Source organism: Branchiostoma belcheri, unplaced genomic scaffold (assembly GCF_001625305.1).
Source record: "Branchiostoma belcheri isolate BF01 breed outbred unplaced genomic scaffold, Haploidv18h27 scaffold63, whole genome shotgun sequence".
Lineage (NCBI taxonomy): Eukaryota > Metazoa > Chordata > Leptocardii > Amphioxiformes > Branchiostomatidae > Branchiostoma > Branchiostoma belcheri.
Window position 1 is genome coordinate 263,853 of NW_017804276.1, and position 20,953 is coordinate 284,805.

At 39.5% G+C, this 20,953-nt stretch overlaps 1 protein-coding gene across 1 annotated transcript; it reads right to left on the minus strand.

Moving 5' to 3' along the window:
* Positions 1 to 2,612: 2,612 nt before the first annotated feature.
* On the minus strand, positions 2,613 to 20,888 carry LOC109483237 (pachytene checkpoint protein 2 homolog). Its single transcript, XM_019786219.1, has 13 exons — positions 20,685 to 20,888; positions 19,966 to 20,140; positions 19,495 to 19,621; positions 18,111 to 18,166; positions 16,935 to 17,025; positions 15,371 to 15,443; positions 14,522 to 14,585; positions 13,835 to 13,921; positions 12,746 to 12,852; positions 11,326 to 11,479; positions 10,694 to 10,806; positions 6,293 to 6,362; positions 2,613 to 2,802 (listed from the first exon to the last, which is right to left on the minus strand). The coding sequence occupies exons 1-13, from the start codon at positions 20,789 to 20,791 to the stop codon at positions 2,707 to 2,709; spliced, it is 1,320 nt and encodes a 439-aa protein (XP_019641778.1). The 5' UTR covers positions 20,792 to 20,888; the 3' UTR covers positions 2,613 to 2,706.
* Positions 20,889 to 20,953: the final 65 nt, after the last annotated feature.

The following is a 20,953-nucleotide window of genomic DNA, read 5'->3' on the forward strand; positions in this document are numbered from 1 at the left end:
GTGGCCTAACCAACACTCAATGTACAAATTACGGCACTCAAGAACGTGTGCTGTGTGAATGGAAACGCCAAGATGTGGCGCTGAAGATAAGGGACTAAACAGCCCTTAGTGCAGCCATGGCTTTGCAGGAGAGGATGTTTGCTAGGATTACCATTATATAACCTTGTACAAGTGCTTTTAGATCATTGGTGCATTATGAGATCCATGTTTGCAACCACAGCTATCGCAACGCTAGCAGGCGACAGGAAGTAATTTGCATAAGTTTTTAAAAACTTCTTTTTTTTCTCCAATAGTTTCTCAATGTTATCATGAAAGTTCATCTGTGTTGGTAGTTACATGTTTAAAGTTAAAACTTTTGGTCCAACACAAAAATTCTCTCACCTAGAGCTTTCGACCAGTCACTCTGGTCTTCCTCAGTAGACTGACCCAGTGAAGCTTGTCACGTGGCTTCTTTGAAGTGTGACGTCAACACTGGGTCAAAGGTATCGCGGTGACGTCACACTTCAAGAAGCCCCGTGACAAGCTTCACTGGGTCAGTTTACTGAGGAAGACCAGAGTGACTGGTCGAAAGCTCTAGGTGAGAGAATTTTTTGTGTTGGAACAAAAGTTTTAACTTTAAACAATGTTCTCAATGTTCTTGCACAAAGAAATATGACCGAGATAGTAAAACTAAACACTTAGTGAAGCACCATCTGTAATTTGTTCTTACATGTCCTTACACATTTCACAGTGTACAAGATAAGGCCATGTTGATTTCATTATATGGATGACATCCGTGCGCGCATGAATTTTCGGTCGTTTCAAAAAAAAAGTTTTCGACCATATACATACAAAACAGTTGCAAAATTAGCAAATACATGTATATACCGTAAGTTAAACAAAAAATATTGGAAAACAATATCATTGTCGTAGAATGCCGAAATCAAACGAAAAAGGCGAAAATGTTAAGAAATGAATTTGAAGAGTAGATTTTCGCCATACCATACCCTGTGTCATTTGTTCAACCTTCATGACCACGTAGATTTTATAATGAAAGCAACTTTTTTATTGCCAAACTTTTTGTTGTGTGTTTAGTCATTTGTTCAAACTTTTTGCTGTGTGTTAAGTCATTTGTTCAACCACGTAGATTTCTTCATGAAAGCAACTTTTTTTGGGGACCAAAATTTTATTTGCATGCTCACATCAGTTTTGGGGTTCACAGAGGATGTCATCCATATCATCAAATCAACATGGCCTAACCTGCAAACTTGCTTCAAACCCCAGGCACTTGACTATTGAATCATACATCACAAATCAACATAGACCGAACACAGTGACTAGACAAGGGAACCTGCAGTACAACAATCATGTCTTGTTGCAGCCACTTACAATTACATGTACATACATGTACATGTAACTGTATACCAAATTCATATCAACTAGTCAGTGCATGCTAAACCATTGTAATCACATACTATTTATTAATAGATATTCTTATAGTTTGTACATATGCACAATCTATCAATAACATGCTTTCTAGCACCTACGTATACCTAATGGCACCATAGTGATAGTATGGTATAAATGAGCTTCGAGAAAAATACATGTAGACATCATGAAAGTTCATCTGTGTTGGTATTTACATGTTTAAAGTTAAAACTTTTGGTCCAACACAAAAAATTCTCTCACCTAGAGCTTTTGACCAGTCACTCTGGTCCTCCTCAGTAGACTGACCCAGTGAAGCTTGTCACGTGGCTTCTTTGAAGTGTGACGTCAACACTGGGTCAAAGGTATCTGGTAGACAAGCTTCACTGGGTCAGTCTACTGAGGAAGACCAGAGTGACTGGTCGAAAGCTCTAGGTGAGAGAATTTTTTGTGTAGGACCAAAAGTTTTAACTTTAAACATACATGTACACATGTATGTGAAAAGCTCTGCATCTCTGAAAGAAGCATCAACAGTACAGAAAGAAATATACATGTACATATATATCTTGATTATTAACATGAAAGAAGCAAGAAATCAGTATTTCGGGTGAATGTATTAGAACTGCAGTTGAGTATGATGCGATTTAATTGGGTGTTACACACAGTCAACTACTTCCTGAATTCCTCCATGTACTACCCAGTTACTCGAACTCAGAACTTCCTGGGTGAACTGTAGTAGGTATACTCAACAGTAAAAGACTATGTAGTAAATACAGTCAACAGTCTTTCAGTGCTAAAATGATTACATGTTACAAACAGCTGTAAATTATGAAAATTACAACTGGTACACAATTTAGGCTGTTTCAGCCTGAAATGTTGTTTCTTTTAAATGAAGTTTATGTAGTAGAGACCATACATGTCTGGAATGAGCGAAGTTGCTATAGTATATGCAGCTACAATATCAGGGTTCTCACCAGGATTTTTTCATAGCATAGGGGTCAGGTACAGCAGAGCAACTTTCGTGGTGAAATCACGCATTAAGCCAAAATATTTTGAAACTCATAACCCCGAGACACTATTTCTAATGTTTAATGAGGAACAGATTTTGTGAAGTTAAGGTTTTTACTTTGCTATAGCTTCATTCTAAAGTTATCATTTTTGCTAAATTAAGGTTCTCCCTCCCAAAAAACCCCTATGCTGGTTGAAAGACAGCATAGAGGTCAAAACTATAGCATAGGGGTCAAAATCATAGCATAGGGGGCCCCTATGCTAAAAAGGCCTGGCAAGAACACTGAATATTCATCAATCTTCACTGTTTAAGCCCTTCCTCTCCTCGTGTTGTCTGTCGACAGCCAGGGACAGGGCCTCCAGGAAGTCCTCCAGGCTAATGGTGGGAGTCTGGGGGGAAATAGATTAATGAATAAATGAATGAATGAATGAATGAATGAATGAATGAATGAATGAATGCATGAATGAATTAACAAGCCGCTAGGGGGCCCAAACTCATGTTACTTCTTCCCTAGCACAAGAGCTATCTACCAACCAAAATTTGTGACCCTAGCATGTCCAGAACACGAGATACATGTTATCAAAACTGGAAAGTTCTGCTGCAGTACCAACAAAAGCCGCCAGGGGTCCCAAAATCTAGCCATTTCTACGTCTCATCAAGACCTACCAAGTTTCATGACAATGCATAGGCTATAATACTTTGAAAATTCTCCTTTAGTTACTACACAAATGTCATGAAAAATCATTTTCTTTTAATATCTTGCAGCATGACATCAGTGACTGCATTATACCCTGAGACATCCCGATATCATTTTCCAATTAGACACACAACGTTGATTTTGACTATCGATAAGGATCTCAAGGCGGTTTAGCACACGGAAGACATTAATCTTCCACTGGTTGTGACAGAGAAGACTGACGCCATGTACAGTAAATGAAGGATCATTGTACATGCAAGGTAAAGTACAATGATTGAATAGAGTACCACTGCTTAATGTCTCATCCTCAAGTTTGTGACTATTCCATGCAGTAGTATTCAAGTTGGGCGACATTACAGCTTGTGGTTTGAACATATGACCTCTTGGTTCAGAGATGCTTGCCCCTGGACTCAGGGCTTGAAAATAACGGTGTCCCGGTGGCCACTATCCACTAAAATACTAGTATAGGCCGGGACAACTAAAAAGACACTTTGGGACATTTTTGGGACAGTAGAAAAATAATCAACATCAGAATGTCAGCCCTTCTTTCGTTTATCAGGCACACGTCCCGGCTTTTGGCTCCGGAAAAGCCCTCCCTCCTCAAAATTTCCTGTCTACTCTGCAGTTATAGCGCCATAGAGAACGTAAGCAAAATAAAGTTGTACAATACTTTGAATCCTGAAAAACAGGTTGGGACAGTTCATCCTCACTTGGGACAATTAAAATATTGTTTTGGGACAGGTTTTTTTTTTAACGGACTGGTTCAATGCAAAGCCTATACGTCCACTTCTCAGCATTGAACTAGAAATATGAGAGAAACATGGCTATGTCAAGAGATGCAAGAGTGCTGGGACAATAGGATGAAAAGTTAATTTTGAGGCATGCCCTAGACTACGCATGCTGCACCATGCACGTACTAACACATCTCCTTTTTAATCTAAATGTCAAGGCAAGGAGGTGTGTTAAGTACATGCACAGACTTTGTTATCTGAAATTGCTAATGGTTATCTCCAAACAATCTCAACCAACCATCCCGTTTAGCCTTGGGGGACGGATTTACCTAGAAAAGTCTTCATGCATATCCAGTTCAATTTTAGATTACAACGAACTTTTTATTTTATTCAGAAGATTCCTGGAAGGCTTTGCCAATTCAGAAGATTCCTGGAAGGCTTTGCCAATTCAGAAGATTCCTGGAAGGCTTTGCCGATGCGAATCGGCAAAAGACAGGGATAAAACTGTGACTAACTGACAAGACTAAGAAATTGGAAATTTTTATACTTTTAGGAAGTATTTTGAGTTTTTGTGACGTTCAAGTTCACCCCATTTCCTGTGTCTGATCTTTTGAGCAATCTGTCATCCTGCCTATCTTCCCCCACCCATGTGCTGTCAACCTACCCTGTCCAGGCAGATACACAAACCCACAGCTCAGCCACCCAAAACAGTACTTCCCTAACAGAGTTTAGGCAACTGTGTTCAGCACTGCAACTTAGTAATCAAAATTAATGGACCGATCACACTATTACGTCACAGTTTGTTTACCACAATCAATCCTGGTCAATCGACGTTTATATTGTACGGTGGTGCGTAGCGCAGTGTGTGTTTGTGTAGCGTAAGCCTTAATATAAGGCTTTTAATACACTACTTTTCTCTAATGTCACAACTAAATCACCCATTAAGGCATGTAATGCTGTGTCAACAAAACTAGACGCAGCAAAAATCAAACATACCTGTACCTGACCTGAAAACTTTGAAATGATCTATATTCTTTAACTGACCGTTCTAGAATGTTCCTTAGAAGAGGTAAACAAACTGTGACGTTATAATGTGATAGGTCCATTGAGACTGACTGTCAACTTTTTGCATTATACATGTGTAGCTAGGCACCGCAGGTGGTATCTCTTAAGGGATGGGCTGGTAAATTATTTGAGACACTCTTCATATACAAGCAGTGATACATGTACATTTTGTACAATACATGAAGCTCCCGTCATACAAAAGAACTTTCAGCTTACACTCAAATCTGCCTGCTGTCAACTTCAGAGGGATACGACAGTTCAAAAGAGATCATTTAGAGTTACTGTGACTTTGTGACTTTTGAAGAGAGTCTTAGGTTCCAGTCAACACTAGTCATCTGTACTTCTTTCATCTCTGTCAGCAAAGAGCTTTCAGAAAAATGAGGCCACTTTGATGTTTTGTAGTATTTGGAGATCAAAGTTTGAGCTATTGCCAACTGAAAATAAGCTGACTGCTCCTTAATGAAATGGATTAGTCTTTTAATTCATGCGACTTGTGAGGCCTATTTTGGGCCGTGGTCTTGTTCAAGCTCAAAACTGTAGAACTGCCTGGAAAAAACCTAACAAGATTCTTGTTAGGTTAGTCTGAGATTCCAAACTTTGTGAAGTAATATGTAATAATGTTATTCGTAATGTTCACAACAAAATAATGCTGACAAGCCTTAGGAAAAAATGTTGTGTTTCCTGTTTCCCGACCGACCCTAGAAAAAAACTGCCAACCCTAGATTTTTTTCGGGCAGGTGGACCCCAGCAAGGGACATAATTTTTCGAGCTGATCAGCCTTTTCTAGCTCCATGATCCGACACCTGAGTGATAAAATGTTGCACAATTATCAAATAATATTTTTTTGGGTGCACCATATAAAAAAATAACCTAATTACAGATCTTACTGCTCCTCTTCTGAGCTTGAATCTGAAACAAGTACTACATTGTACAAAAAGGATTTTCATTAATTTTATTTTTCATACAATTTTATGTTTCATACATATCCTGTATACTGTTATACATTTGTACATTTGTACATTTGATATTTACAACAATACCTAAAAAAATATTTGGGTGCACCAGTGCACCCACAGAAACAAATTAGGTGCACAGCTCCAATTTTGGGTGCACTAAGGTGCACATGCCAGTATTTTGAGCCCTGCATAAAGAGAATTTGGAATTATATTATACATGTAGTTTCATCAGGTTGGTATCTAATGGGTAATGCAGCGCCACCTACATGTAACAGTCAGAAGTGCATGTAGAACCAGTCAGTATTGCTCAAAGGAAGGTATACTGGTAGTAAGAGGGCTACAGAGATGTTGTCAGATGAAACTCACTGTGTTCTGAAGATTGTTCACCATTTGAATACTAAAGTATCCATGTAAAGTACATTGTACTTACCCGAACAAAAAGAGCGTGTGCAAGGAAAGGTAGTTTCCTCAGGGTTCGACCGCTCAGACCAACACTTCTCCTGGGAAGGGAGGGGGAGACAATCAAACATTTTTAGTAACAGTTACACTGTATAAAATAAAGACTCAACTTTCTCTGCCAACACTAGAATGAATTGGGACTTACCCCAAATTTTCAATTGGTTTTCAAAATGGTCAGTTAAAGAAAAAAGATCATTTCAAAGTCAGGTATGTTTGATTTTTGCTGCGTCTAGTTGTGTTGACACAGCATTACAAATGTAAATGCCGTAATGAGTGATTTAGTTGCGACAGTGGACGAAAGTAGTACTGTATAAAGACCTTATATTAAGGATAACGCCACACAAACACACACTGTGCTACGCACCCCTCTACAATATAAACGTTGATTGACCGGCATTCATTGCAGTAAACAAACTGTGACATAATAATGTGATAGGTCCATTGAAAGTCTGAAACATCTTGTTTTGCCTATGTTTTGTATGAGAATTCTTAACTTCAAAAACTTTATATAATAGTTACCGGTAAATACACTGTCAAGTTTATTGATATTTCCGTCATTATGGAAAGAGTTCAGAAGAACATGACATTTGTTAATTTGTTGAATTGTTTAGGAACAGGTTCAGGTCCAAACCTGTACCTAAACCCGTGTACCTGTACCTGTATCTGTACCTAAAATTTGTTTATGTTATGCTCTAGTCCATTCCAGACTCATAAAACATCAGGACAGAGGAACACAATGGAAGATTTGCAGTGGCGCCAGGCAAAAGGCGATTTAGCTTAGTGGGCCAAAAGTCTGTCTGACTGGGGGCAGACGTATCTTTCCAGACAACAGTATTGAGAGAAAGTTATAGATGGGGAGTCTACTCAACTTGACATCCTGACCTCTCATTTGTCTAAGGGGGCCCGCATGCCCTTTTCCGTAGAGCATAATCGGCCGTTTAAATTTTACGTAGAGCGCAGACGGACAAGCTCAAATTCAACGTAGAGCATAATTGGGGCATTTTACGTAGAGCGTAATTCGCCGTTTTAATTCTAAGTAATGCGTTGTAGCCACTTAGAATTTTTCGTAAAGCGTAATTGAGAGCTCTCCAAATTTAGCGTAGAGCATTGTCGGACCCCCCATGCAGGCCCCCGTCTAAGCCTTACAACTTAATACAAGTTGAGTTGAACGCTGAGGTAGACTAAGTCGAACTCGCGGGAGATTTTCATTCCGTTTTGGGTCATGTCAACTTGAGAAGGGTCAGGGGGAGGCCAAAAGTTGGTAAATGTACGTTGTGAGTACTTTATTTATGTACATGGTTAGAGCAAGTCATGCTAAGGAAGTGCACAATATTGTCAAGTACAACGAAGAGAAAGGTTGTGAACTTCAACAGCTATTGTGAAATTCAAAAAGAATTCATAGAATAATTTGTAAACCACCAAGCACGTTACATTATCACCCCGCCAAGTAAGCTAGAATTTCAGAATAAAACCTTTGAAATCTAATCCAGACTACATGTGCCCGAAAATCGCTATACTACTCTGTCATGATTATACTTCAGTCCATACCATGTATTACCATAATGGTATGGATGAAATATATTGTGTTCTCTCATGTTTCTTCTTCTCCTCCTCCTTCTCCTGCCACACAGTCAAAGGGATTCAACTCAGTCATTTTTTATCCAAATGACCTGAAATTTGGCCTGGAGATAGAGTGGGCCAATACCCCCAGGCGTTCTTTTTTCATTTTTTCGATACATGCCTTTGAAAAATTTTTATTAAGGTTTTTGGGGGCATTTTTCGACAAAAAATGGATTTTTGGATCCTGAGCCCTGGTATTACAACCAAATGATCTGAAATTCGGTATAAGGGTAGCTTGAACGTGTGTCTACAGAATAGCAGTCACATAATTGGCATACACCACTTCCAAATGACTCATTTAGGGGACTTTAATGGCTATTTTCAGCCAAAAAAAGGGCCAAAAGTGCTTATACCCATTCCATGTTCGATCTAAAGAATGGCCCGTTCCATCTGCCGTTGGCCCTCGAACACTGCTCGAACACATCAAACGTTGCGGGTTACCTGGGGTCACGTTGCACGTAAGTCGTGCGCAATGACCCACACATTCAATTTTATGAACCTAAGATCATTACGTCATCTACATTCACGACGATGGAATATGCCGACCATCCTGATGGACTGAAAAAATTATGCTGTATTTGCTCCCAAGCAAATGTGGGCCTTTCTAGTTCCAGACTTAATTCTCTGAAAGTTTCAACCATTACTTTTGAAGCCTAGACACCGTGACACTTTGATTATGGAAGCTTTAGAAGATGAATGCCGTAGCCCGTAACCTTTTGGCTTCCATGATGACTAGTTAAATCCTGCAGGCACCCTGCCATCTATGCTTCTCCAGTTGGCAGAGTTCCCAGGTCCTAGCTAGAATTGTGACCACATACATTTTACTGTAATGGTCAAAGAAAATGAGAGTCTTGAACGTTCTCAGCCAGACATGTTTTGAACTTAACCTCAGGGGGCCGACTGGTCTTAGATTCTTATCTTTTAAGACTGGGCTATTCCGACAAAATGTTCTTGTAATGAGTTCTTTTAGACGTAACAGCCTTTCCAAAGAACTTGTCATCTCTTCAATCTACATGCACACACACACACACGAGTGAGGCACTTGGCAGGATGCCATCAAGCCTTGACTTCTTTTTTATCGTCCTCGACTAAGGTGAAGCAGGAATGATGCTTCTTCATATAGCTAATTGTGTGGCTTCTCCACAGCTCACGTATCACACCAGGCCACCCCGGCTCTTCACGATAAAGCATTGGTCACAACCCGCCGTACGTGCATCTGCGTGCTGTCTACGTGCAAAAACGTGGGCAAATGTAGAGGATCCGTGCGTGGTGAGTACCGCCTCCGTACGGAATCCTACGGATTTGGGAGCACGCAGACACGCTGTAGAACTTTAAGTGCATGTAAAACTTTTTCTGCGTGCGGTCTGTGGCTTCAACACCTGTACGTGTGAGTACAGGCGATGCGCGTGCCCCGTACGTACCGTACGGAAGCAGCACGTGTGAGTACGGCCTCCTTTCGGTAAAGTGGCAAGGTAAACACATACAACTCACTTACCACTTACGCAACGAACGATGCACGCAACCGCTCACGGCCAGACGTGCCGTGCAGACCACAATCTTATACCTTTCGCAACCGTGCGAGTGACGTGCGTCGACGCCACTCCTTCCCCACATTTTCAGAAAAACGTAGCAGACGTGTCTTCCCAATAAAACGTACGGACAAAAAGCACGCCCGGCGGGTTGTGACCGATGCTTTAGTGTGTTGGGTTCTTACATTTGTACATGTAGATGTTTGACACCGTAACTTCCCTTGTACACAGGGCTGCCGGCTTTACATCCCCATCTAAAAGGGCAATGCAACTTTTTGCCAACCCTGTCCAGTCCCTGGCACGAACCCGGGCCACTGGCTTAACGGAATTTGAACCAGATGTGGCCAGTGTGCAGACCACTACACTACGTGGACACGGCTTCGCAATGCATGTAAGCATTGCCTACGTAAGACTGGAAACAGCAGACAATAAACTGGATAGTGAGTGAGTGTGAAGGTAATTTTGCTTGTTGCTTGTCTAGTGGAAACCACCTGGGCTTGAAATTCATTTGGGAATACAGATGTACATGCCACTGGTATATCTTAGGCCTTTTTTTCCTCACCTGGAAATATCAAACAAAACAAAATAAGTGTGGCCTAAACAAAACTTTCCCAGCACCATGAAGCCTAATCTCCAAGCAAGATCTTTGGGTGGCCGTAAAGACGGTATCAAATTGGCCGGGCAGTATCCATTTGCCAGACAGCATCGATCGGGTGGCCAATGGATACTGCCCGGCCAATTTGATCGTCTTTGCAGCCACCAGGAGGTCTGCTACAAATGTAGGTTACATGAAGCCATACAGGAATTTATGTTATATCTGGGCTGCGATTACGTTCAATACGGGTATTCCGGCCCGTGTGATAACTAGCGGTACGGCCCGGGGGTTCTTAATGCGTACACCCCGAGCTTCCAAATGAACGATCCAAACCGCATGCACCGCTTTTGAAAATCTGAATAGAAAATTTGGACGGTGGAATTGATGTTGTTGAAATTCTTTGGGTTCAGGGACACCAAATTTTCGCTCCTTTTGCATTGAAAGGTGTGTTTTCTTGGGTGGGTATGACATAAATAAAATACAACATGGTGTATTCCGCATCACCCTCGGTCCCAGCCCACCCACGGATCGGATCGCCCTCCGGCCTTCGGGTGATCCGAAGCGTGGTCGGGCTGGTACTTTTGGGCGATACGAAATACACCGTGTTGTATTCTATATATATACTCACTGTGCGAGTTCCCTGAGTCGCAGGCTGTGACGAGTGGCGTTGTTCTCAGCAAACCTCATGACCTCCAGTGCCCTCAGGTCCAGGAGCTGCTGTGGGGGACTGATGATCCCAGCCTGCAGGACAGTGGTGCCAATCACTTACTGTAAGTCTTTGAAATATTTGCAGTGGTTTTATTTCTAACTGGTGTAATACGTCAGCAAAACATACTACACCTGTGTGAAACCCTTAATGTATTGTGCATAGCACTTCGTCAGAACATCAGATTCTCATATAGGGTCTTACATGTATGTCATACATGGGCCACAGTTACATTTGATACGGGTGTTCCAGTCCGTGTTATCACTACCAGGGCTCCAAATCCTTTTTTCCTGCATAACTGCATGGGTGCAGCATCCGAATCCGGTATTCAAATTTTATACAGCTGTACACTCAGTTCACTCTAAATGTGTTCAAATTATTCTGTGCAACGTTTGTGTGATAAAACAGTGTGATACCGTGGGCCGGAACACCTGTATCGAACATTATTGTGGCACACGTATGACATAAGTGTCACTATCATACAGACCAGCCTTATTTTAGAATTAACGCACTGATACTACATTGGGTGGCTTTAAGAAAGTCTAACAGCTGACCCTCATGAGTTCCTTGACACAGGAGTGGTAGATCTTGAAGATGGCAGGTGGGGAGGGGGGCCCAATGTACTTCTTGATGTCGGCCCTGTCTACGAAGGCCAGGTCGATGGCCTCCGTCACGTTGGAGGTGGTGAGGATCAGCACGTTGGAGTTCCTGACAGAAGAGTGGATTTTTTAGTTACACACATACCTCCATGAAAAATGGAGGTATTGTTTTTGGTGTGTCTGTGTGTCAGTCTGTGTGTTTGTTTGTGCACCTTTGCAGTCAGCATAACTTCAGAACGCCTTTATAGATTGTGATGATATTTGGTATGCTGGTAAGTCTTAGGAAGACAAAGGTCAAGGTCAAATCTGGGCCTCCTGGTGGATGACCTTGGTACTGCAGCAGAACTTCCGGTTTTTGTATCTTTGGTCCTGAACATGCTATGGTCTTGACTTTTTGGTGACAGATAGCTTTTCCTGTCAGGAATAAGTGGTGTGGGTTTGGTCCCCTTAGCAGCTTGTTCTGGAACTGCAGGGGACTTTCTGGCAAAATCTTTAAAAGCCAATAAGTCCAGATAGGAACAATGTATTTTCATCATTTTTGCTGAGAGAGAGAGAGTTGTACATAACTAAATGCAAATTATGCAAATGAGGACTTAATTTGCATAATTAAGGAGGAAATTCTACAATTAAAGTGTTTTATATGATAGTACTTTTATACATTTTGTACTTGTTTTATTTTGATTCAGGTGCAGGGCTGTAAGTGTGTATAATGACCTTCCACTTGTGCAATCCACACGATCGATAAGATTCTTTAAGAGCGGTTTGTACAAACATTTCCACTAGCACTTGTGTAACAGGATTGTCTGTCTGTTTTTAAATAACTGTTTATTATAATTTTGTAAAGATGTTGTAGATATTGTCTAGTGATTCTGTCAAGACTTTTTGTATGTGTATGTATTGTACAATGTATGTATTTTTTTTTAATGAATGCCTGGAAGACTGGCGGTACCGGTGGACCCTTGGGCTCACCACTAATGGTTATTCAATAAAGTTTTAAGGTTTCAAAGGTTTGCATTTTGCAAGTTATCCTTCTTGTGGTTTGGCAAAATCATGGTACAATACATTGGGATAGGATGCATACATCACATTTAGATGACATACACGATGGTTTATATTTTCTAAAAAATTCTTACATTTCACATGGTGATAGATTAACTATTGGAACATTATATACTTTTATTTGGCTTTAATCAATGATATGAAAAAATATCAAAATATTCAGCACAGTAAAGGACTGTATAACTGTTTCCCTATAATTTAAATCAACACATGACATGGTACAATGTGTAGAATCATAATATTGTCAGTTTTCTGAAAAATGTTTACACCTATCCATTCTACAATGTTTGATGAAAGAGTTATATACAGAACATACCTCTTGATCTGGTCTATCTGTGTGAGGAGTGCGTTGACGACACGTATGGCGTCTGACGGCTCCGTACCGCTGAGGGATGCTTTCCTCGCCGCTGTCAGGCTTTCTACCTACAAACAGGTTTTTATGTTGAAAACATTTAAGGCCACACCAATTTAATTTGTTGGTTCTCAGATTTTTTCGGGAAAAATATGAAGCGACAGGGCGAAAAAAAAAATTAAAAATTATAAAGTCAACACAAAAGGCTGGGTTAATATTTAAACTATGAATTTTGAACTTTTAATCAATTCAATTGCATTGGTAGATGGAACAAAGTTCTGCGAAACAACTTGGAAGAAAAGGACTTTTCTGCAATTTTTTGCAAATCAGAAAAAAATGAAGAGGCGAATCAGAGAACCAACAAATTAAATTGGAATGTCTTGGAAGTTTTGGGTGACTGAGCTGTGGATTTGTACTTGTTTGTCTGTTTGTCTGGACAGAGAAGGTTGACAGCACATATAGCCTAGGGGAAGATTGGTAGATAGAATGACAGATCAAAAGCAGGGCTCAAAACTAAATTAAATGGTGTCCTGATGACCTGAGTGACAACTAAAAAGACAATTTGGGACATTTTTGGGAAAATAGAATAATAATCAACATCAGAATGTCAGTCCTTCTTTCGTTTTGCTCCGGAAAAAGCTCCCCAAAATTTGCCGTCTACTCTGCAATTATAGTGCGCATGGAAGTCAGAACGTAACAGCTGACTTCAAGTTCACTTCCTGAAAAACAGGCTGGGACAGTTCATGCTCATTCGGGACAATCGAAATTTATTTTCGGGACAGTACTGGGACAATAGGAAAAAAATGTAAATTCTAGGCCTGAAAAGGTCAGACACAGGAAATAGGGTGAAGTTAAGGTCTAAAATCTTGAACCTCTTGTACATGTATTAGAAATAGACTGCAATAATACCAAGTTTAATCTCTTGTCAGCTTTAAAATTGTAAAGTCAATCCCATAAACAATGAAAATAGATCATTCAAAAATGATTTATTACTTAGTTAGGACCATGCCTTTTTTTTTAAATTTGTTTGTACACAGGACCAAGGAAAAGTACCTCATCAATAAGCACACAGACAAGAGCATCAGAGTCATCGATCAGTTCCTGGATCTTCTGAAACATCTTCAGCACAAGTTTGCCACTCTAAACAGGGAGATAAGGAAACATAAGAAGCAACATCAAGTTCATAATCTTTCTTCAAGTTATGTCTCTCTAACATTCAAGACAGACATTTACATACATTAGGCCACACCAATTTAATTTCTTGGTTAACGAATTCGCCCGCTTCATTTTTTCTGATTTGCAAAAAAAATTCAGAATCAACTGCAAAATGCTCATATTTTGCCCTGAACAGTTGAAAAACAGTCCTTTTCTTCCTAGTTGTTACAGTTATTCTATCTTTCAATGCAGTGGTATCATTAAAAGTTCAAAATTCATTGTTTAAATTTTGAACCAGCCTTGTGTGTTGACTTCATGGCTCCTATTGTACCATTTTGGGCCATAATAGGATGCCTAGGCCTGTTTTTATTCTTTTTTTTTTCGCCCGCCCGCTCCATTATTTTTCTAGAAAAATCCGTTAACCAAGAAATTAAATAATATTGGTGTGGCCTTTCAGAATATCACAATAGAAGGACAATTGTGTTTCCAAGACTGGAATCAAACGTACATGTACTGTAATTCCAGAACAAAAAAATCTGTCTTTTTTTTAATACATCAGCAACAATACTAGACAAAATAACTCACCTCAGAAAACCACTTAGAAAACAGACTGTGACTGTTAATCTCGATAAACTGCCCATAGCTGTACCTGTGTACAAAACACACAAATCAGCAAGACTGTTGGAAACTTCACAGCAATTCTCTTATCATAATTATGTTTACCTAAGGCCACACCAATTTAATTTGTTGGTTCTCGGATTTTTTCAGAAAAAATGTGAAGCGACAGGGCGAAAAAAAAATAAAAACAGGTCTAGGCATCCTATTATAGCCCCAAATGCTACAATATGAGCCATGAAGTCAACAAAAAAGGCTGGGTAAAAAGTATAAATTTTGAACTTTTAATCAAACCACTGCATTGATAGATGGAAAAAACTGTAACAACTAGGAAGAAAAGGAATTTCCTCAACTGTTGGGGACAAAATATGAGCATTTTTGAGTTGATTCAGAACCAGAATCTTTTTTTTTTTGCAAATCAGAAAAAAATGAAGAAGCGAATCCGAGAACCAACAAATTAAATTGGTGTGGCCTAAGGAAAACTATAATTGTTTTTACTCAGTTTCTTCCTCTTCTTCTTCTTATTCAGTGGACCTGACCAATGACATGATTTGTTGACGTCTGTCTGACTGGTGTTGGGTTACATAATGTTGCAATTTCATGGTCTGCTCTGCTCCTGTCACCATATACATGTACTTAGTACATGCATGTGAATGTGTTTGAGAAAAAATTAACAGAGCAGACCATGCCCGAAGGTAAACATTATATGGATTTGCTTTGCAAATGTTTCTTCTCTAGTATACATTGTAATCCTACACCTCGTCGATGAAGGTTAGGCATTCAGGTAATAGAATACTTGTACTAAAATGTACAATGTACCTGTCAGAGAGCCTTATACACAGTTTTTGAGCCAGAGCTTTGCATAGCGAAGTCTTTCCTGTGCCTGGGGGACCTGGAAATGTCAAACAGCAAAATTACAAGTGTAACATAAATGTTGACATATTCGCAGTAGTTTTATTCCTGTGGTGACCACTTCAATATGAGTTTCCAATATATCATTACTGTATGTACTACAGAAAGTTTTCAACCATGAACTTTGAAAATGTTTGGAAGTCTGCACTATACAATTTTAGTGGTACAAATCCCTACAGTACAACAGTGTTCTCCTATGCTGTGTGCCCTATGATGTCTTTAAAACAGCATAGGGGTGTTTTGGGGGGGGAGAACCTTCATAAATCTTGCAAAAAAAATAAATATAATAGAATGAAGCTATAGCAAAGGGAAAACCTTAAATTCACAAAATCTGACCCTCATCAAGCAAGAAAAGTGTCTCAGATGCTTATGAGTTTGAAAATTTTTTGGGGGAGGAATACCAGACCCCTACTGTGGTCATGTTTTTGGGACTCAATGCGCCATGAAAGTTGCCCTTCTGAACCTGACCCCTATGCTGTGAAAAAAATCCTGTACGACTTACTATCGTGCAAAATACCTGGTTGCCCAGTTGCCCCGGGCAACCAAATTTTACTTGGGGCAACATATTTTTGAACCCAGGTAGCCCAGTGTGCTACCTGAATTTTGGAATGCCCCCCCCCCCAATCATGCCCACTTGGCTTGCACCACTGTATCAGTCTATTAGACTGTTAGAAATATTGTCAAAGGCTTACAATGTACGTTTGTAACATTACTTAATTTGAGGAAAGTAGTAACTTATAGGTGGGGCAGGGTTGGACAAGTCCCATTGCCCACTTGCCCAGGGCAAGTAAAAGTACTGTTCGGGCAAGTGAATATCCCCCTGTACTTGCCCGATTGGGCAAGTAAATTTTGGGGATGCAAAGTATAGCCCCTGCATTATTTCGATCAAGTTTCGAACAGTTTTGATGAATAAAGCATCCAATAAATAAACTCTTCTATAATAAAATAATTTCCTTTCTGCTAGTAAAATGAATATAAATGCGTCATATTTTGGGCAAGTGAAAAGTTGGTTCGGGCAAGTGGAAATGACCAGGTACTTGCCCGGTAGGGCAAGTGGATTTTTGAAAACTTGTCCAACCCTGCGGGGCAACCTAAAATTCTGATGGGCAACCTAATTTTTGACGTTCAAAAAAGTAATTTGTACATTTTTTTTTTTCAACCTTTATTTAACCTTGAAATGTACACTAAGTCTTAGATGTGTGTGTCAGTACAACTCTTCGGCCTAAGCCATTTTTCAAGAGGTCAAGGGGAGGTAGGTCAGGGGTCTTTGCAAATTCTTCAGTTCAGTTACAATCAATCGTAGAATTACAATATAAATATATACAATGTATACAAAATTTAAACACTACCTCGGTTCGTATATCTCATCAGTATCAGACATCCAAGTTCACAAATTTAGTCATCCTACGTGACTTGCCACACTGCTTACAAATCTCATCTGGTGTACATGTGAAGAAAATATGTTTCCTACCATGCAGCAGCACGACTCTGTTCCATGAGATGACGTTAGAATCAACACCCTTGTCTGAGAACAGTAGAGTTGTGTAGGCATATCTCAGCAGCTAGGGAAGAGAAATAACCATGATTACTAGTACTGTACTTAAAACTTTGTGGCTATAGAATAGCAAACAGAGACCAAGAGGTTGCGGGTTTGATTCCTAGCTAGACATTGTGCCCAGGGAAAGACATGCACACTTTACTCAATCAACCCAGGTGTAAAATAGGTAAGGCCATGTTGATTTGATTATAAGGATGACATCCTCTGGGAACCCCAAAACTGATGCGCGCGTGCGAATGAAAAAAAAAGTTTTGCAAAAAAAAGTTACTTTCATTATGAAATGTACGTGGTCATGAAGGTTGAACAAATGACACAGAATATGGTTTGGCAAATGATATCTACTCTTCAAATTCATTTCTTTACATATTTGTCCCTTAGTTTGATTTTGGCATTCTACGACACTGGTATCATTTTTAAATATTTTTTTTTGCAACTTACGGTATATATTTGCTCATTTTGCATCTGTTTTGTAGCAAGGCCATGTTGATTTGATTATATGGATGACATCCTCCGGGAGCCCCAAAACTGATGCTCGCGTGCGAATAAAAAAAAAGTTTTGCCAAAAAAAAAGTCTTTTCATTATGAAATCTACGTGGTCATGGGGGTTGAGCAAATGGCACAGAATATGGTTTGGCGAATAATCTAGTCTTCAAGTTCATTTCTTTACAATTTCGTCTTTTTTCGTTTGATTTTGGCATTCTACGACATTGGTATAGTTTTTATTAATTTTTTTGTAACTTATGGTATATTTTTGCTCATTTTGCAACTGTTTTGTACGATTTACAGTATGGTTGAAAACTTTTTTTTTTTTTTGGAAACGGCTGAAAATTCATGCGCGCGTGGATGTCATCCATATAATCAAATCAACATGGCCCAATGTAGAAAACTTTTTTTTGTAGAAACAGCCGGAAATTTATGCGCACAGATGTCATCCATATAATAAAATCAACATGGCAGCTCCGCCTTAAAAATACTGTGACCAAGAGACAGTGGATTAATACCCACTGCCCCTACGCCTGCAGCCTCAATCAAAAAATATACATGGGCCTTACCATCTCTTTCAATTTCATTTAATAAATGTTCACTCACCTCTAACTTTACATCACTGTCAAAAATAAGGCTGTCCCAGATACCATCAAAGTCAGCTGTGGGAATTGAACAACACTGTCAATATTTATGACTGGTCATTAATCATCCTGATGAAGGCAACAGTGGTCATTGAAGACGACAGTGGACAGAGGTGCAATAAGTGGACATCAAACCAGATCAGCATAAACTGAACACTCCCCGCAGCAGAACTGATCGTTATCAGAACAGTGCTCTTCCCTTTATGATCCGTCTGCTTAATACATGTAATACGTAACACTGCCATATTTGTTGGATTCCAGATACATGTATATTTTAGTCATACCTTAGGTCTGTGTGGTTACCTGTAATGATATCAATATGAACTCAAAAATGTTTGATGATTTTACAAGTATATTGATGACAATATTTTTTTAATAAAGTCCTCCTAATGATAATATTAACAATTTTAATGCCTAAAATGATGTTTTATGTTACTTATGTTAATGCTGTTAACCTGTTGTAAAGTCCCAATATCATTTCATCCTTTGGCCTGCCATCTTTGGGACACTGTTGTTGCAAATGCAAATGAATTATTGAAATTCTGATCCTTTTGTACCCTTATCTTAAGTGTTTGAATGAACCTTTTCATGATACTCAGCGTGCAAAATACCTGGTTGCCCAGTTGCCCCAGGCAACATAATTTACTTGGGGCAACCTATTTTTGAACCTAGGTACATGTAGCCCAGTGTGCTACCTGAATTTTAAGAATGCACAACTGTATCCAGCAGATGCTTTTTAATTTTAGGTATTAATGGCTATTACTTAGGCCACACCAATTCAATTTGTTGGTTCTCGGATTTTTCCAGAAAAAATATGAAGCGACAGGGCGAAAAAAAATAAAAATAAAAACAGGTCTAGGCATTCTATTATAGGCTTAAATGCTACGGAATGAGCCATGAAGTCAACACAAAAGACTGGGTTAAAATTTAAACATTGAATTTTGAACTTTTAATCAAACCACTGCATTGATACTAATGATAGATGGGAAAACTGTAACAACTAGGAAGAAAAGGACTTTCCTCAACTGTTGGGGGCAAACCATGAGCATTTTTCAGTTGATTCAGGACCAGAATCAAATTTTTTTTTTTGCAAATCAGAAAAAAACGAAGAGGCAAATCCGAGAACCAACAAATTAAATTGGTGTGGCCTTAGTATCAGTTAACTAACGGAAATATTGTCAAAGGCTTATGTACGTAACATTACTTAATGTGAGGAAAGTAGTAACTAACTTATAGGTGGGGCAACCTAAAATTTTGATGGTTAATTTTTGCCGTAGGTTGCCCACATTACAATCTGATTCAAAAAAGTATTTGTACGTGTTCTGTCTGGAACTACATTGACCAACCATTAGGCATCAGCCAGTGGCTGGCCGCAGACACGTTATCATCATCATCCACCTCCTCCGACCCCGGCCCGCCCTCGTGCAGCTGGAACACGTGCAGCAGCAGGTTGGCATCAAACAGGTTAAACGCCTGGAACAGGTGAAACAGGTGATTGGCACATATAAATCACATATGGTATTTTTCTTACTACATAACCAATAACAATCTACCAGGGCTCGAAATTAACATTGTCCCAGTGTCAAATCACACTAAATTTTCAGCTCGGGACAATTGAAACTATATGTTTCAGGACAATTTCGGGGCAATTGGAAATTTCTGAGACCGTCCACGTCATATAGGAACGTGATCTACATGTATCCATCCTGCTGCGGGTTGCCGACAGTCCATAATACTCTGACAAACATTTAAATTTGACCAATCAGCTTCAAGCTGAAGCCTAAACCTCTGCTTGGAGTAAATGTATATATACCAACCTTCTTGCCCTTGTGTGCAGAAGATATGTCATCAGTGTCACATATGGAGACTGACTTGATGTGTTCCTTCATGAAGGTGTCGTCAAACTCTGTCATGGTGAGGTCCCCGTACACCAGCTTATGTCTCTGTAACACGGCTCTCACTCGCTCCTTCACTACGTTAGCACGGACGGTGCTGCACAGAAATCAACACACATTGACAAAGGTTTACTTTAATCATAATTGAAAAATAAAAGAACAAATGATACAAGAAAGGTTTTATTTTTGTGACACTTTCTTAGGCCACACCAGTGATTACGAAATACGCATTTAATTTTCGTCACCGATTACGTATTACGTGTAAAGTCTCAGAGCTGATTAAGACTTATGATTTGCAGCTAATTTCCTATTATGAATTACGCTGATTTTTGCTAATTACGATTACTAAGTAAAAAGGCCTGATAATAATTTTACACCTCTTAACTAAAGGCTGTTAGAAATATAAATTTTGTCAAAGGCTTTTATATGTATGTAACAATACTAACATAATTTACTTAATTTGAAGAAAGTTAGTAGTAACTTATAGGTGGGGTGGCCTAATTATAAAATTCTGATGGGCAACCTAATTTTTGCCGTAGGTTGCCCACTGGGCAACCTGGTTCAAAAAAGGATTTTGTACACTGCTAGAACACTGGGCTCAAAAAGTTCTCCTGTGTACATGGTCCTTCCATAATTTTTACCTGCAAGGAGTCTGACAAATCTCCACATGCACAACGGGCGCAGAAGGATCTGGAAGCGCTTCTTCGAGTTCAGCCACGCCGTTAAGATACGTCTGGTCGGTCTCCATCCTCAGCTACCCTGGTTCTGTGATATTTACGTGTAAAATACGGGAAAAATCGCTCCAAAAATCAGACCTACGTCAAACTAGTTTAAAATGGCCGCCATTTTTGGAAGACCCTAACATAGGTGTCTTCGCCTAGAAGAAATTAAGCCTAAATTTTCCTAGAAT

Bases quoted from the DNA above. Each gene is read 5' to 3' on its own strand.
- LOC109483237 (XM_019786219.1), bottom strand. From the start codon at position 20,791: ATGGAGACCGACCAGACGTATCTTAACGGCGTGGCTGAACTCGAAGAA. The intron at 11,480-12,745 runs GTATGTTCTGTA...CTCTTCTGTCAG, and splicing joins CAGATAGACCAGATCAAGAG to GAACTCCAACGTGCTGATCC. The intron at 2,803-6,292 runs GTAAGTACAATG...ATTTCCCCCCAG, and splicing joins CACACGCTCTTTTTGTTCGG to ACTCCCACCATTAGCCTGGA.